The sequence below is a fragment of the Ascidiella aspersa genome, chromosome 1 (assembly GCF_963924565.1).
Source record: "Ascidiella aspersa chromosome 1, kaAscAspe10.2, whole genome shotgun sequence".
NCBI lineage: Eukaryota > Metazoa > Chordata > Ascidiacea > Phlebobranchia > Ascidiidae > Ascidiella > Ascidiella aspersa.
The window spans coordinates 17,176,310-17,194,977 of NC_139447.1; the positions used below are offsets into that span (position 1 = coordinate 17,176,310).

At 36.7% G+C, this 18,668-nt stretch overlaps 1 protein-coding gene and 1 non-coding gene across 4 annotated transcripts in view; one reads left to right on the forward strand and one right to left on the reverse strand.

Moving 5' to 3' along the window:
- Nucleotides 1-18,668, forward strand: part of LOC146168113 (mediator of RNA polymerase II transcription subunit 13-like) — a 65,605-nt gene that overhangs the window by 5,329 nt on the left and 41,608 nt on the right. For all 3 annotated transcript variants that reach the window (XM_083388725.1, XM_083388727.1, XM_083388726.1), the window contains 2 exons: nt 8,688-8,772; nt 12,301-12,385. In XM_083388725.1, coding sequence (XP_083244851.1) covers nt 8,688-8,772; nt 12,301-12,385 — 170 coding nt within the window. The remainder of the gene's footprint in view (nt 1-8,687; nt 8,773-12,300; nt 12,386-18,668) is intronic.
- Trnaq-uug (transfer RNA glutamine (anticodon UUG)) lies at nt 2,916-2,990 on the reverse strand. The gene has a single exon. It is a non-coding gene; the product is annotated as a tRNA-Gln (tRNA).

Here is an 18,668-nt window from a genome sequence, read left to right on the forward strand (position 1 = left end):
GCCACCGCAATACTAAACAAAAGATTTTTCACCTGCAATACTAAACAAAGATCGCTTTTCCATGGTGTTATTATGCCACAATTAGCGCAACACCTGTGCCGAGAGGTTTGCCAAGTCAGCTAAAATACAAGCTGCGGTTGAGGGGAAATAAGTTGGCCAACTGCACACTAAACGCGTGGTCTTAGAACATGTTTATAGAGAATAATTTTGCATTAACTATCATGATTTAAAAATGGTGACTTTGAAACGTGCACGACTGTCATCAATATACCACCTTTTAAGAATCTGCTTCAGTTAAAAAAAATCTGTTGTTGACCAATATGGAATATTAAAGCAGACAGCAGGCAGCGAACAGCGAGGTACATTAGCTGCGCCTAACTTCAACGCTTTTTAGTGTGAAAAATAAAAGACGGTTTGACTTAGCATTATTAATTGTTGATTTCTCACCTGATAATCAGCCAACCGCAACACATAACGAAGCTGAAAAAATGTTGCGTTTTACGGTCAACCAAAAAAAGACGAAAAACGGAGTTTTGCGTTAGATTTTGGTTACGCATTAGCTTAAGACGTGTGACCCAATTACATTAAAAATATTGCCGCTTCAGTCAGTTTGCTATTTACCCAGACCAAAACGAACAAAAAAACGATAATAACACTCACAAAAAGGGTGGTCCCAGACCCCAGCCCCACTGGATATGCCACTGTTTCACATAATCAGTAACTCAAATCACCAAGGGGGTCTTGGGTATGGTGTGAACAACCTCCAGCAAGAAAATTTTTACAATTTGTGTACTTTAGATGCTGAAAATGGCGATTATTAGGAGCTTACAGAGGTTTAAAGTCGTCTATTTGACGTTAGAAAAATTGCAACACATCGTCGACTTGTTCACATCCGATTGCCACATGATTTTAATTGCGCGCAAAACGCTATGGAATTGTGGTGTCAGAACAGCCTCTGTAACGTGTCAATCACAAACTGTTGCACTTCGCTGTCAGCAAAATTAACGATGCTTATCAACAAATTTGGTGATATTTGTAGTTTAATTGCGCCGATGGTATAATGCTTGGCTTGAACAGCTCAAACTGTTCTCGAAAAATACAAACTTGACTTATTACTGAAGTTACGGTAAGACGTCCATATATTATCAGTTTAGCGGGAAGCTATAGTTCGCCGACGTTTAAATCAATGTTTCAAAATGAGACGATCAGGCGCTCCTTTTCAAGATTGAGGCCTTTAAACCATTCAATAGAGCGACCTGCGGCGAACAGCGCTTGCTGTAGCTTACACGCCTGTTTTCTATGTTGTTGAGAATTTTTCTTTCAACAATAAAATATATTTTCGTTATCAGGCGTGTTTGAGATTACTTCAGTCAGTGACAGGTGACTGCTAAATGAAACAACGATAACGAGGCGTTGGCGGCGATAAGCATCATGTTTTTTCAATGCCAGTTGCAATGTTACCGATGTAACATTGCAGCAATCACGGTTTTAGTTTTGTAATAATTGTTTACTGACAGTATGGCAGAAAGCTGGCGACTTGGTGAAACAAAAAACAAAACGTGTGCTTGTTATACACACATTAAATCAATATTTTTTTTAAATGCTGAATACGTAGGAACATTTTGCACTAAAATTGGCAGAAAATACTTTTTTTGTGCCATTCTGAAAAAACTACAAAGCATGTTGTTTAGCAGGGAAAAGCCTGTGTTTGGCATATGAATTGTTTATTAGTTTTAAAAGTACTAAATTTTGCTAGAACTGTTGTGTATTTGCAGTTTCACTTGATTTGGCTGTAGTTCTTTATTAAGTTAAAAAAACAATCATGATAGTCACCATTCCTGTTAAATAGACAGGTATGACATTCGCATGGGCATAACAAGGATGTACTAGGCCATGGGTGGGCAATTATTTTTAGCCGCGGGGCGCATTAGAAATCTAAAATGTTGTGGCGTGCCGGATCAAAAATAGGATCTGGAGTACGCGCAACATGATGTCATACTCTGACTGGATAAAACAAATAGGCTAATGAATTAGTATTACGTTTCAATTTGATAGAAAATGTGCAATTTAAGTCGAATTTTAAGAATGCCACAAGACGTCAAAAAATTGTGACTATATTTCTTTAAAATGCAAACTTTAATTTAGATTTGGAGAGGGACGTAACGCATTGAGCACAGACTGGATATATTGGCGTTTATCAAGTTGTGGGGCACGTTAATTGACCCAAAAGTTTAGATTAAAATACGTAAAAATTTCGTACAAAAAACTTTGCTTTTTAAAACTTTAAGTTACCGATATGTTACTTGCGGTACAGCAGCCATATTGCAAAGACGATATAAATCGGGAGAAACACACAACATGGAATTAACTAAATTAGGTTAACAAACTGTGAATTAGAGTTTAGAAAACGGTCGGTATTTTGTTTATATTTTAAAGACGGAATACTTTTGACGCGCAAAAAATATATAAATAGGTATTAGCCTAAGTTTGTTAAACTTTCGTTGAATAGAGTGCCACAGTGCAGAGGACGCCATTTGTCTGTAAAGCTGGCAAAAAATCGCATTCTAAGATACAAGAAAGACAGAAGAGATTCGCGCCAAGTGCGAAAACAATTTCCGTTTAAGTATTTAAAACAGGCATAAATCAAATTTGGTGGGTCGTGACTAGATCAGTCCCTGGGAAAGTGTTTACGATACAACCAAACATGTAGAAGCATATCTAACATTAACATATATTATGAATATGAAAGACAAACACAAACATATGTGTTTAATAACATCTGTGATCTAGCCCCTCGGAAGTTGCTTTATGACCAACGATTACGGCTTCCGTATCAATAGTACACCGAAAAGCCATCGCAGACTCGCCGAATCTGTCGATCTATGATGCAAGCAGAGCAAGCCAGAAAAACAACTGGCCTGCAGTGAGGTTCGAACTCACGACCTCCGGTCAAGCCGGAACGGTCGCTCTACCAACTGAGCTATGCAGGCTCAGAGAGGAGCGAGTCGAGAAACAACCATGCGCCAATACTTGCACATTACTTGCACTAGATCACAGATGTTATTAAACACATATGTTTGTGTGTTTCTTTCATTGATTGATACGGACTGATGATCCCCCAGTGTGAAGTTGCTTGTACTAACAAAATGTGCAAGATAAGGGCCTGTCACTGCGGCGGCACATTTTATAGTGCTTACCTTATAGTGCAGTGTCAGCTTTTTTTTACTGGTGACCAATTACTTCGTCTCGCGATAACCTCTTAGCCTAATAATTAAGGGTCAATCAACCATTATTGGGCGAGCGACTAGCGTGTACTAACAGGTGCAGAGTTTGCAATTTCCTTAACCCCATTCTGTTGCAATAAAGTAACATTTACTCGTAAAACATGCTGGCGTTGGACAAAATGCGCTACAGGGTTACCTAAGTTCACTTTAGGCCAATATTCAGCAAGGTTATTGTTGCGCCGATATGTAAAAAACTACTGGACTGATTTCGGTAAAATTGGTTACTTTTCTTAGAATTGCACCGAGATTCTACATGTTAAATTTTATAAAAATCAACAACATATGGTTCCATAACTGTACGAGTAGCAATGGGATGACCCTACCATTGAGTACACCCATTTTCTCTGTGCCTAGTTATTTCCAGAAAGTCCTGCAAAGTCCTATAGAAACCTACCAGGGTTTGCCATGTATCTGGATAATTTTCTTGTAAGTGGAAGTGCAAAGAAAGATGATTTTCAAAATCTTTAATGCTTGCTGAAACGGCGAAAGAAACGGAGGTGTAATATTTTACCCAACGGAGATGGAATATTTGGGCTGCATCCTCTCCAATTAAAGAATTGCAAATAGACATGCGATTGTTTTTTGCGTTTCTCGACAATTTAAATTTTCAGCTTCCAATGTTCAATTCACGGTGTTGTTGAATACAGTAAGGTATTTTGCATTGCACTTTGTTTCAAGAAGCAGACATACAAGGAGGTGTGTCCATTGACTGCTCTGTTCCGCACTCACATAGGGTTGATTTGTCTTGAGTATTCGCATCTTTCCATGGAGACTTTGCAGTGCTGATCTGAGTCAGTAAAGATAGTGTCAATGCAACCATTGTGCGTCGTAACCAGGTAGTTTTTTCTCTAGCTTGATCTTTAGGTAAACTTCCGGCAGATATAAATAAAAAATATTGGCTAAAAACTTACAAAAACTATGAGATAGATTTAATAATACTTGACCCACTCGAACTGTAAAATTGCCGAAAATAAAAAATGTTAATTTTTTTTTTCGCACTTACGTATAGTTAAAATAGTCAAAAAGTAAGTATTTTATTTTTTCAAGACTACATTAGAAGAACCGTGCAAAACGTTGAAAAGATCCGGAACCGGATCGCGATCCGCCATTTGAACATGACCGCCGTATACCTTTACTTAAAACTGCACTAATTTCTGACGGATCGGGTGGTAGTTTAGTAACTGTAAAATTTGGTTCGTGGTTTTGTGATTGGCAAGTTTTTGAACTACGAATTTTGATTAGTTCTCTGTGTCTCTAATAGGCTCTCACTTAACTCATATTTAAATCTTTTACAACGGATTTGGGCTTATTTTCTCTAAACAAGGTAGTGCAGTTGACTGGAATCTAAGTTTTGCATAAAGGTTAGAGTAGACACCAGGCCATGGTTCTCATTAACTGGAATTTTTTTGCGATACGCGCGAATCTTTCGTTTTACAACTTTATTTTATTCCTAATTTGGAGATATTTTCAGTTCAAGGTATCTGTATTTTGCACTGTATTTTTTGTCTTATAGGGAAGTACATGCTTTATATAAAAAACCTCGCGTCGAAATAGCTTTGAACTTTTTTAAACATAATTATTACAATTACCTGCGAGGCTGCGATATGCTTTTATTTGCAAAAATTAACTTTTCATGCTGTTTTTTAATTCTTGAAATGTTGGGACTTTCCGAAGATAAAACCTTTAAGCTCATTTTTTTGGTAAAACAGTGTACAATGCAAATTACAATATACCCGAAAAAGCAAAGTTGCGTGTTGTGTCAACTAAAGGAGTAGGTTAAATTTATATCAATATGAACAGGAAAGACGTGAAGGCCAAATTTGTTTCAAATTAAAGTTATCACTTTAAAAAAATGCGTAACCCTTTAAAAGTTAAAAATACTAATGCTAAAACCGCTGCACTACGCGCGATAATTACCTTGACCATTAGGCGGTTAAACCGCGCTACGCTTGACTAAGTCCAAGCGAAATCACGTCTCAAGCGAGTGCAGTTCTCCAAATCAGGGGCGTGCAACCTGCGGCCCGTGGAACCAAAATATGTGGCCCGCGGCGTGCTTTGGTTTTTGGCCCGCACCACTAAACATTTAGGTAACTGTTAAAATATTAAAATTTCCTGACTGTTCCGTAGTCTAGGTCGCCTTATATAGCATGTAAATTTTTAGTTTATTAGAATTAGAATAAAATGTGACCGGCTAACATATTAGAATAGAACGTGACCTGCTAACAAAATAAAACTAGAAAATGTGTTTTGGATGCTGTTACTGAAAGTGTACAACTTTGTGTGAAAGTGAATTGCACTGAGCGCTGCAATTTTTTTGTTTTTGAAATGCTTTCGAAAAGCTGCTTATGGCCATATAAAGAAAGCATATTAAAAATGTCTGTTTGATCTTTTTCGCTCATTTAAAATGTTTTTATTTTATATTTAATTTCAATGTTCACATGAGTTGTAAAAAAAAGAAACAAATTTATATGCGCAGTGCAGCTAAAAAGTAGTTTTTTACCGCGAACATCTCAATCTAAATAAGTTTTCACAGCTGAGAAAATTTGTCACTTTTAAGGTGGCATTGTTCGGTTCAACGTACGTGTGAGTTGCGGTCTTGCAACATCTTTAGCCGTTAGTAATTACAATTAAGAAATACTAAATTAAAACACTCAGTACCCCGATGGATTTTAACATTCGTGCATTTCATAGCTGCCGGTTACCACGCTATTCACCTCGCGACTATGTGTATGACTATAGCATGTGAAATGACGCGATTATCGTGGACATAGGGCGAAATTATTTCCTTATTAGGATTATTGTTAGGGATTTCTTATTGTGATTATAGTTAATATTAGCGTATTTGTCGCTATGTATTGAGGCAGTTTTGTAGATAAATTCTATGATAAGGGAAAGTGTTATGTAAAAGTCTTTGATTAGTTGTTTATTGTTTGGTCGATAATGTATGTAAATTATTGTAATGCGCAAGCTCGTTGTTGTTGTGAATAATTAATAATGGTAATTACGTTTCTTGGTATTTTTGAGAATCAGGGAGATATTCTTACTGAGGCAGAACATTAGCGCTAAGATAAAAATAACCAGAACTCACGCTAAATTGTTATTTACGATAAATAAGGTCGTAAAATTGGTGTTCCCGAGTATCGTAAATTTGGTGTCCCCGAGTATCGTAAAAGTGTGTGAGTAATTTTTTTTGGTGGTAGTCATTAACACAGTGGTAGGCCAACTGTGGACCACGAGTTATTTTTGAATAGCTTGGTGTTATCATGTACCGTAATTGTTAGCCGCATGATAGCCGTACATTCATTGCACTTTATTTTAACAATTGGTGTGGCATATAATGTTTTAAATTGGGTCAGCTTAAAAAGACCCACGTGCCAAATGTGGTCTTGTAAACCTGTAAAACTATATTTTTGGCCAACTTTAACTCTATGTAAACGGAAATTTTTCGCGCTTAGCGCGTATATTATTTTTTTATATTTCACCGAAAAACAAAATCTCCCCCTGAATCCGCCACTGTTTTCGTAGTGGTTTTACTTAGTGGTCATTTAAGTAGCTCTGAAAAGACTACTTTGGGCCACAACAAAAAGTTTGCCGACCACTGCACTAACAGGTAGACAACGTGATATGCAAGTGGCTCGTGGTCTAATCCTAATACACATATTTGGCCCGGCAGTATAAAAGGTTGCACGCCCTTGCTCCAAATAAAGAGACTCATTTTTATGTCTGAGAGAAATTAATTAAGATTATTGCGACGCCTCTCGTGCTCTCCCGCGCATATTGCTCCTCTCCATTGCAATGAAAGCATCCGTTCGACAAAGCTAGCAAAACATAATTATAATTACAGATCATAGAACTACCGAACTAATTATTATTAAGGACTTGCGGTAAATTCGCGGATATTAACAGACTGAAAATAAAAAAAAAAGGTCTCCCGCGTATCCAATTTGGGCTGTTTTTTGTTTTGAAATTTTTGGGCACTTTGCGCACTTATTTTTGGCTTGTGCGCAAAGCAAAATTATTGGCACCTGCGCACATTGTAAAAAATTAGTGGGAACACTGGTTAGGACTTTCCGAAGATAAAACTTTTAGACTCATTGTTTTCATAAAACAGTGTACAAAGCAAATTATAATGTACCCCAAAAATTTGTGTTAACTAAAGGAGTAGCTTGAATTTATGTCAATATAAACAGGAATCTACGCGAAGACGAAATCTTATTTTAATTAAAGTTATTAACTTAAGAAAAATGCGTAACCCTTTTAAAACTTAACAGTGCTTACTGCTAAAACCGCTACACTATGCGCAATAATTGCTTTGGCCATTGGGCGGTTACACCGCGCTACGCTTGACTAAGTCTGCCATACACACTTCAAGCGAAATCGCATTTCAAGCGAGCGCAACACTGCAAACAAAAGGCAAATTTTTATGTCTTGGGAAATTAATTAAGATTATTGTGACGCCTCTCGTGCTCTCCCCGCATATTGCTCTATCTCTCCTTTGCTACGAAAACATTCCACCGATGGAAAAAGCAAACCAAAATTACAGATTATATTTAAGAGCTAATAAAAACGGAAGTTCCGAACTAATTAAAACTTTTCATAGGACCGTGAAAAAGCTATAAAAGTAAAGCTAAAAAAAATGTCTTTTGTGTATTCAATTTGGGTACTTTTTTGTTGGAAATTTTAGGCTTTTTGCGCACTTATTTTCGGCTTGTGCGCAAAATTTTGGGCAACTGCGCACATGGTAAAAAATGGGAAACACTGGTGCAGTGTAAAATTTTTTTGTAGTCTTTATTTTTTTCAGTCTGCTAACCTCAATAAAAGTGCATTTTTTTATTAGCTTGTAACACAAATAAAATTAATTGTGACACTTATGTTATTCGCGCAAAGCTACAATTATTCTAATTTAGGCACTGTTTTGTTTGTATGAAGCTTGAATAAAACTTATTTGGGCACATTTTTTGTAACTTTGGCGAAATAAAATAGGGTTACTGATAGAATTATATTTCAATATCCTTGCAAATCTCCTTTGTGATACCATAATTTCATTGAAATCACATAACAATCTGTGAAATACATGACAATCGTAAATGTACCAACAAGGTGAAATGTGCTTTGTTTTTTGGGTCAAAAAGACAATTTTTAACAGCCACTATTGTCTAATAAATTAATATTTGCAGCACCCAGGATACAAAAAAAACAAATTCCTGGTTCTGCACAGCCCCCTGTAGGCAACCTAAGTAACCCTCAGTGTACTGCTTGGTCATTGTGTGACTACCCTTTTTTGGAATGTCTTGCTACCTGACTGAGTACACCGTTGTCATATATTTAATGTATTAATATACTTTTATTGTTTTATTTATTTATTTTTTTATTTTATTTGACTTATAATTGTATTTTGGTTAGGATTTCTTTGAAAAGGAGCTGTGGATATTTTGGTGGGGAGATGAACCAAGTGTAGATGACATATCCAACCAAAAAGGCCTGAAAGGTGCTTTATTTTTTGTATATTTGAATAAATATGAATAATAAAACAAGTATAAAATTGATATTATATATATTTGAATAAATATAATATCAATTTTATACTTGTTTTATTCATTACACTGTATACGATATATACGTATAATCAGTGGCATATCCAGAACGGGGTCTTTCATTTTCAACTTAGGGAATTCCCTGTTTTTCCGCCTGATGGTAATAACGTCATAAAACTGTGACGGTATGATGTCATAAAATAGTGATTGTATTAACATTATAAATAATAAGAAAAACTAATCAGAACAGTCTATTAACGTCCAGCAAAAGCCAATTATTAGACTCAAAAGCGAACAGTAGGCCATCGACAATCCTGCCAGGTGCCAATTGCGAAGCCGCTTAGTGTGCAATTGTTAGCTTCGGTTGAAAAACTAATCCAAGACCTTGAAATATGTGTGATTGATTTTGGGTACGGGACTACCGTAAATTACAAGCACGTCTCTCGCCACCTGCAATACTAAACAAAAATCATTTTTCCCCGCTAGAATTATGTCACGATTAGCCTAACATCTGCCTGAGCAGTGTGCCCAGTCAGCTAAAATACAAGCACGTCTTACACCAACATCGGTTTAGCGCGGACAGCGAAGAACGTCAGCAAATTCACTAATCTATGACCCGAATATCAATCGGGCTAGCCGGTTGATTTCATACGGCCAGAGGCACATTTTTTGGGGATCCCAAAATAGATCATTAATAGTTTATTAAGGGATAAGTTTATCGGTTGATAATTTTGTATAAGTTTTAAAAATTTTTAAATGAAAACCCCATTTTTAAAGCTCTTTTTAATACTTTGGAAAATACTTTTTAGGGTTGTCTTTGATCAGTAGTAACATGTCAATTCAAATCAAAATTTTAAATCCGCCCCACGATCTTGAATCGTTGTAATATTCCGGCCAGTAAACATTTTTAGCGAGAAAAGAACGAAGAGTACTTGATCTATTGTTGTTAATTGTCGAAACAGACACTTGCTGATTAGTCAACCTGAACTAATAATGGAAGGCGAAAGAGAAAAAATATCCTGCGTTTACGGCCGACCAAATACGAAACAAAAAACGGCATTTTACGTTTGTTTTTGGTTTCGCATTACCTTTAAGACTCTTGACCTAATTACATTAAAAACATTGCCGGTTTGACTGTTACGACTTTACTAGTAATTCTAGAAAATTACCTAGGCCTCCTGTAAAGTCGCTGTGAGTTCTTATTTCCGGGCATTAAATAACCTACCAAAGAGAACTTATATTAAAGACCACAACAAGAAAACCCAATGTACAGATGTATTGGTTGCAAGAGTAGAATATTACCACACCACAAACAATAATGACACTTAGACACACACAATTACTTAGACGTCTATTGAGCTGTATGCGGTCAGCCGCTCGTAATATACGCTAAAACAAAACTCCTTTTCACGGGAACCGACGCGCTCCCGGAAACCCCAGGCCCGCCTTACAGGGCGGCCGTTTCGTGGAATGATAACATTGGGCGGACCTTTTCGTGAGAAGTTAAACCGCGCCGGAAAACAAGCGATAAATGATTGTGAGATTTGCAAAATTGTTTAAAGACAGGAAAAAACATGTCTAGAGTCCAATTAATGGCGAACACCAGAGCGCGCAAAAAATATTACGTTAATATACATGTCCCGAAATGCGAAAACCTAATTCCTAGCCCTACATTTAAGAACAAAGGCGCAAAATTAATAATGAATGTTAGAATTTACAGTCGGCGTAATTAGCAACCGGTGATAATTTTGTAGTGCTAATTAAGCACGTAACATTGACAGTGAGTTAAACCCTGACAAAAGGAACAAAAAATGATAATGTCACTTACAAAAAAAGAGTGGGAGGGGGTTGACCCCCCCTTCTCTCCTGGATACGCCAATGATATATATATATGCATGTATAAATATATACATATATATTAGTCATGTAGATCAGGGGCGTGCAACCTTTTATACTACCGGGCCAAATATGTGTATTCTGATTAGACCACGAGCCACTTGCATATCTCGTCGTCTACCTGTTAGTGCAGTGGTCGGCAAACTTTTTGTTGTGGCCCAAAGTAGTCTTTTCAGAGCTACTTAAAGGTCCATTACGTAAAACCACTAACAAAACAGTGGAGGTTTTAGGGGGATATTTGGTTTTTAGGTGAAATATTAAAAAAGAATATACGCGCATAGCGCGAAAAATTTGCGTTTGCATAGAATTAAAGTTGGTAAAAAATATAGTTTTATAGGCTCACAAAACCACATTTGGCACATGGGTCTTTTTAAGCTGACCCAATTTAAAACATTATATGCCACACCAATTGTTAAAATAAAGTGCAATGAATGTACGGCTATCATGCGGCTAACAACTACGGTACATGATAACACCAAGCTATTCAAAAATAACTCGTGGTCCACAGTTGGGCTACCACTGTGTTAGTGACTACCACAAAAAAAATTGCTCACACAGGTACGTTGAACCGAACAATGCCACCTTAAAAGCTACGAATTTTCTCAGCTGTGAAAACTTATTTAGATTGAGATGTTCGCGGTAAAAAACTAATTTTTAGCTGCGCTGCGCAGATAAATTTGTTTCTTTTTTTACAACTCACATGAACATTGAAATTAAATATAAAATAAAAACATTTTAAATGAGCGAAAAAGACCAAACGGACATTTTTAGTATGCTTTCTTTATATGGCCATAAGTAGCTTTTCGAAAGCATTTCAAAAACAAAAAAATTGCAGCGCTCAGTGCAATTCACTTTCACACAAAGTTGTACACTTTCAGCAACAGCATCCAAAACACATTTTGTTAGCAGGTCACGCTCATATTCTAATTCTAATAAACCAAAAATGTACATGCTATATAAGGCGACCTAGACTAAGGAACAATCAGGAAGTTTCAATATTTTAACAGTTACCTAAATGTTTAGTGGTGCGGGCCAAAAACCAAAGCACGCCGCGGGCCACATATTTTGGTTCCGCGGGCCGCAGGTTGCACGCCCCTGATGTAGATTATACCAATACACCATTTTTGATATTCAAAGGTATCGCCTAAATTTTTGTCACAACAAGTGCATACCGAAATGCAGACAATTAAAAGCATTTTGATAATCCCAATTGTTGCGAAAAGTTTAGGAAATTAAAAGGGTCTGTAGACTGAACTTTTGGGAAATGTTGGATTGAATTAAATGTATTTTTATATTTTCCCATCACCCTGATTATAGCCTTGTTTTCCTTAACGTTTTTTTATAACAACAACCTTTTTTCAATAGCATAAAGCATTAAAACAAAGTTTGTTAAATAAAAAAATGGGGCACTAATGTACAAAGGCATGTTACTCATTGCTGTGCAAAATACCGAAATTCTTAAAACCATTGCCCCACTCCCCCACAGCCATCCACTGGAGCAACTTATTCAAGATTTATTATGCACAGGTAGCTTGTAACACATACAGTTTGGCTATTTGTAATCTTATTACTGCTTGTTAATACAGATGAGGCAAGTGGATGTTGGGATGAGGGACTTTCTTATGAATGCCGCTCTTTACTTTTCAAAGCGATTCACAATCTTATTGAAAGGTAATTTTTAAAGTGTTTTCTAATAATTATTTAACTTTGTTTTTCGCTGTATTGCATAATTACATTCATTTTACACAATATATATGTTTTATTTAATTTAATATATTTTCCAACAAGGGTTAACACTTGTGTATGCAGGCGCATAGCGTGACCATTTCAAAGGGGGGTGTCCCGCAATTTCAACTTAGGGAATTCCTCTATTTTCCGTCTGACTGTAATGAATAATGACGTCATAAAAAATAAGCAGAAACACTTAACGTCCAACAAAAGCGAACACGTGCGTCGTATGAACACCCATAGCGGGTACGGGCGTAGCCCGAAAAATTTTACGTTTTGTGTATTCTAGACGCTAAAAACGGCGATTATTAGAAGCTTACGGCTCTTTAAATTTGTCTATTTGACGTTAGAAAAGTACAACACTCCGTTGACTCATTCACGTCCGATTGGCACGTGATTTCAATTGTGCGCTAAAACTATTAGATTGTGGTGTCAGAACAGGCTCTGTGACGTGTCAATCACAAACTGTTGCACTTCGTTGTCAGCAAAATTAATGCTGCTTATCAACAAATCTGGTGATATTTGTAGTTTAGTTTCGCCGATTGTATGAAACGTGGCTTCAAAATCGCCCTTTTTGAACTCTGTATAATTAGTAAATTATTCCGCTGAAACTGTGCAAGAAAAAACACAAACAAGTAAGATGGCCATTTATTATCAGTTAAGCAGGAAGCTATAGTTCGACGACGTTTTAATAATATATCTCCTCAGCGGGAAATGTTATTTAAACGATTCATCGTGAAGGGAGGCAGAAGTATCTAGGTCATTAATAAAAAATAAATCGATTGCACAGCGTGGATTCGAAAGGAGTTAAATGTTAGTGAAGCGATAGCAATATTGTTCTAGTGGACAGTGTTTTTGAAAGTTTTTCAGTGAAAGCACGAATTTTATCCAAAAATATGACATCTCCAGAAAGAAAGAAGCAAAAAGTAAGAAAAATCACATCGTATTTTGACACAAGGAGTGTCAACTTTTGTTAAATCTGTGTATGCCAGACGAAACTTACTTATTCCCAAGACTAGAAAGAATGAAAAACAACAAAATCTGTTATGTGTCCTTCCATGCATCATGGCTTAAAGCGCATCCTTGGCTTGTTTACAGCGATGTAGTGCAAGGTGCATTTTGCAAACATTGCGTTTTGTTTGCACCGGAAAAGGCAGGAGGTTCATCCCTAAAGCAGCTCGTCAAAACTCCACTACGGAGTGCGGCAGAATATGTAAAAGGGACTACGTTGTTGAAAGATCACGCGTCGCTCGAATATCATAAAACAACAACCGTAAAAGCGGAGTCATTTATTCAGGTCTTAGAGAGGGGAGACGTTTTGGAAAAAATGGATAGATATCAACAACGATTGCTTCCTCTAAAAAATAACTTTCTTGTCTCTGTGGTAGAGAGTATAATATTCTGCGACATTCCCCTTCGCGGACATCGCGATTCTGGTCAGCTAACTGCTCCTGCAAACTTTCGAACTGCAGAAAACGAAGGCAATTTTTGCGCACTTTTAAGATTTCGGCTTCGGCAGGAGACACTTCAGTCACAGATTATTTGGCTCAATCCAATAGGGCTGCCATGTATTACAGTCCACAAATCCAGAATGAAATTATTGATATTGTCGGCGATGTCATTCGTCAAAAAATAATTGCACAAGTCAAGAAGTTTGTTTATTTTAGCGTTTTAGCCGACGAAACTAGCGATGTTTCTGACATCGAGCAACTTTCGCTAGACAGCTTAAACAGGTGGGAAGCTTAGACAGCTTAAACAGGTGGGATTTAAATTCAGACAATATGCGTGGTCAAGGTTACGACGGCGCCGCCAATATGTCCGGAAAATTTAACGGCGTACAGGCAATTATTGCACGTAAATGTAGTTTACACGCCTGTTTTCTCTACGTCGTTGAGAAGTCTGTTCGTTTACCAATAAAATACATATGCGTTAAAAGGCCTGTTTCAGATTACTTGAGTCGGTGACAGGCGAAATGCCAAATGAAACAACGATAACGAGCGGGGATTAACGGCGATAAGCACAAACCTGTTTAGGCGGCCGACGTGTTTTTCAATGCCAGGTGCAATGTTTGCGATGTAACAGCGCAGCAATTACGGTTTTATTTTTGTGATCATTGTTTAGTGAGATTTCAAAGGGGGGTGTCAAGACTCCTAAATACCCCCCCACGCTACGCCTCTGTGTGTATGGTTTCCAATTATAGAATAATTTTGTTTACTCTAGAGCCAAAATTGATATAACTATTTCTCAAAAAAGTTTGAACAAGTATAATATGGATAAGCCCTCATTGTTATCTGTAGAGATTTGTCTGTCGGTAGGTGCAATATAAATGTAGGCTACATTTTTTTCACAGCAAAATGCAAAAAATAACATATGTGACATGTTATGAAATTTTTATTTACTGAAAGTGTAAAGCAGTGTGAAAGTGTAAAGCAGCCTATTCAGTGGACTCGAGTTTGAGTCCATCTTAAGTTGTAGGTGAGCCCACAAGAAGATTAACTTTGTGTTTTTTGTTAAATTGCAATCTATACAATACATATTACGCACATTCCTAAATGTCCATCTGATCAGGGACACCAAATTTAATCCTAATAAATTTAGAGTTTTGGCAGTTTTTCATGTTACTGAATTTTAAATCTTGCACAAGCCTAATAAATGTGATTTTGAATAATCAGATACAAGGAGCTTTTTAAACTCCAGTCAGTTAAAAGATTTTCACAAACTTACATTAATTAAGCTAAGTTGAAAAATTAAACAAGTTGATTTATTATCCAATATGGAAACACAAAACTGGGTGTTGAATTTTGTGGTTACAATTATTTAATGCAGGCTGTTAAGTATTACGAATTTTGAGGCAGGCATGTACTGTAGTCATTCTTGTGCTGATTGCTAATTGATTACAGCGCTATTGTGCTGCTATGTTAATTGTGTTCTGTGCTATTTAAAACGTGGTTGGTTTCTTTTCATTGACTTTTACTTCATTGCTCTGATCAAGAATACACCATTGGTGACAAGGATATTTTTTCTTTCATTGTTTGACTCCACGCTATTGGAAATCTTCTTCAATTCTGACGATGGAAAAGTTTTTCGAATTTATGCAAAAGCAAGTTCAAGAAAGACGTCATTAAGAACATTTAAAGTTAAAATAATGCTACTGAATAAGACATCCTCAGATGAAAGTTCTTCTTCACCCCGTAACAGCGTGCCCTAGGCCACGCGCGTTCGATTCTACAGTGGAGCCTTGTCAAGACTGTTTATTTGTCTAGCCTCTACACTTTTGTCAAGGCTCATGTAGTTCCCGAGATGAGACAAGCACAAGTTTTTCTGATGAATTAGAACGGTACTGTTTACAAGTTTCTGGCCAACTTGGCATCGCAGAGTTCTCCACCCAAACAGGACAATGACCTAAAGCTGCTGGGCGAGATTAAAGCTTTCATGGATGAGCAGTACGACTCCAAGCATTTCGTTGTAAGAGAACGTTTTACATTTTGGAGCGATAGAAAGCGTAAGCTGGGAGAATCTATCCAGGAACTTGCAGCACGTATTCGTCAAGACACTAATACCTGCTACTTTCCATTTATTACCGACCCTTTGGACTAAGCATTACGGACATGTTTCATCTGTTTTGTCGACAATGAGGCTGTCCTAAAGGCTGTATTCAATTTGAAGAGTAACGAACTTTCGTTTTCGCGAGCTATACAGATTGCCACAGAGACAGAAGATGCTGCTCGGGCGCCTAAGAAACTGTTTTCAGGGCAGAAATGGATCATTCGGTAAACAAGCTCAAAAGCCACAAGAAACCATGGAATTCCGATTTCCAGGATTCGCGAAAGGAACCGTTGTCATAGGTGCAGCAAGCCTGTACATCTTTAATAACTCCAGGTGTAATTTTTGTATGAAAGGACATTTGCAAGCAGTATGTTGTAGGAAGATGCAGATTTTGAGCATAAGGTCAGTGGCATCTCTTAACTGCCAGCTTATGCCAAAAATGATTTATACATTAGTCGTCGACTCCAAATCTGCAGGTGATAGCATTTTGTCAACCAATGTTTGAAGAAGTATTGGGGAGCCGAAGCTTGATGCCACAAGCGTTGCTTATCGATCCGTTCCAGTTCGGATACAATATAAGTTTAGTTACATCTAAAATTCCTGATTGTAACACCATTCAACCATTTTAAAATATTGTCAAGAATTAATTAACACTAACATCAGTGGTTGAGTTCAATAAGACACCTGAAGTTTGACAAAGCTATTTAAAGGGCTCTGCACAAATGTATTTTAAAACATTAACCCATTGTCTAACCTAAAGGGTATTGGTTTGACACTGAATCCCCCAGAATTTTGCCGGAGATATTCTTTGTGGTCTATAATATTTATCAATCACAAAGACCATAGTTCTCATGTAACTTTAATCAAAACTTGCAGATTAACGTAGGGGTTGGGCAGGTTAAAGGAGGAACCATTGAATTCTAGTTTTCCATGATTTATGTCGCTAGGTTGTTCACAAAACCTAAATTATGTTGCACGCAAACAACTTGAACCACTGTCTTAAATGATGTTTACCCTTATTAGGCCAGTGATTTTTTATCAGTGTTACGTGAAACATTAGTGTCATAGTCAGGTCCTTCGCAATAAACTTATCAATTAACTATTCAAAACCATTGGTTTGAACTTGGTAGCTTTTATATTATAAAAAAAATTATCCACTATCACCAGTTTGCCACTTGTTTTTTAATTTGCCTAATTTATTGTTATGTAATAATAAGGCTTGTTGTGTAATAATAGAATTTTAATAGGCTGAATATCAATTTTGCATTCATCCAAACAGGTTTAGATATCTCACTAAAAACCTAAATTAACGTGTTGTGTTGTTTGTTTAAATACATGTTGCGTGGCTCAAAAGACTTAAAAAACAATTTATTGGGCAACATTTTCTTACACGTCATTCCATCCTTCAAAAATTAAAACTGAGGTTCTCATGACATTTTTTAAGATAATTGTGAACCCCAAATCCAGATAACCATCGTTTTACTAGTAAGACTTTTTTTTGCAATAAGCGTGATATATTATGTGCATTCGTGCAATGCCCGATTTTGTGTGGTTAAAAATGTATGCAGCCATCAAGCTGTTGATCTTTCACCACCGGATATTATGGTGTACAGGGTTGTAACCAAGCAAAAATTTACACTCGCTAGGCGGGCGAGCGGCTATCAATCAGTACTCGCCTGGATGAAATAACACTCGCCAAATTTGTTAGCATGCCATCTGTAAATTTTCATTTTAGCTTTTAGTAGCCACGGTCTGCCTGGTTTTTCTGTGCTTGAAGGACGTTTCACCTCAGGTGGCTTCGTGCCACAAACAAAACAAAATTTTCCAAGGGCATCCTCAATGGTTTCAATTCGTATCTAAACATAATTGCGATAGAAAATATTTACAGACAGTTATTTTTTAAGCTTTGGCTTGGTTGATAAACTTTGCGTCAAAATGACCGTTTGTATAATAAAGGGAAAAAAAGTCAAAAAAAGTCATAAAAATTTAGATTTATTTCATTCTATAAGTTCCCTTTACTATTGAGCAACCTTAACCTTTGTAAGTGTTAGATTAATACGCTGTAGGCTCCATTATAATATCATGTTCTGAAATATACTTCTCTACGAATTGATGCATTGTTTGCTTTCAACCTGGTTTTTAGCTGCGCAAGGAGAATTTTTTTTTGTATGTTTTCTTTACAGCTAACATGAATATTAAAATTGATTGTAAAACAATAAGTTTTTAATTGGGTTAAAAATATCAAACAGGCATTTTTATTATGCTGCTTGTCACATGGACCACAAATAGCTATCCAAGGTATACAAGAACCAAAAAATTAGCAGTGCTTAGCGCAATCTACATTCAAGTTTCACACAAGTTATACACTATCCGGAATCTAATCTACAGCAACCACAACACATTTTTGCATTTTATTTTGTCGACGGTCAACATTAGTTTGGAATTACTTTCGCTTTCTGCGTCAACCATAGAATTTGGATAAGAATTGTTGAGTCAAATAAAAATTGTTGAGTCAAACATGTGACTAGCTGTTACCAGCTACTTTAGCAATTGTTCCATGGTTGTTTAAAAATAATAGCGACACAAATACCTATCGTTTAAGGCGATATAATTCATGGAGGAATTAGAATTTGCTTTACGGTCAAAGTGACCGTTGGCGGTAATTTAAGGTAAATCGATT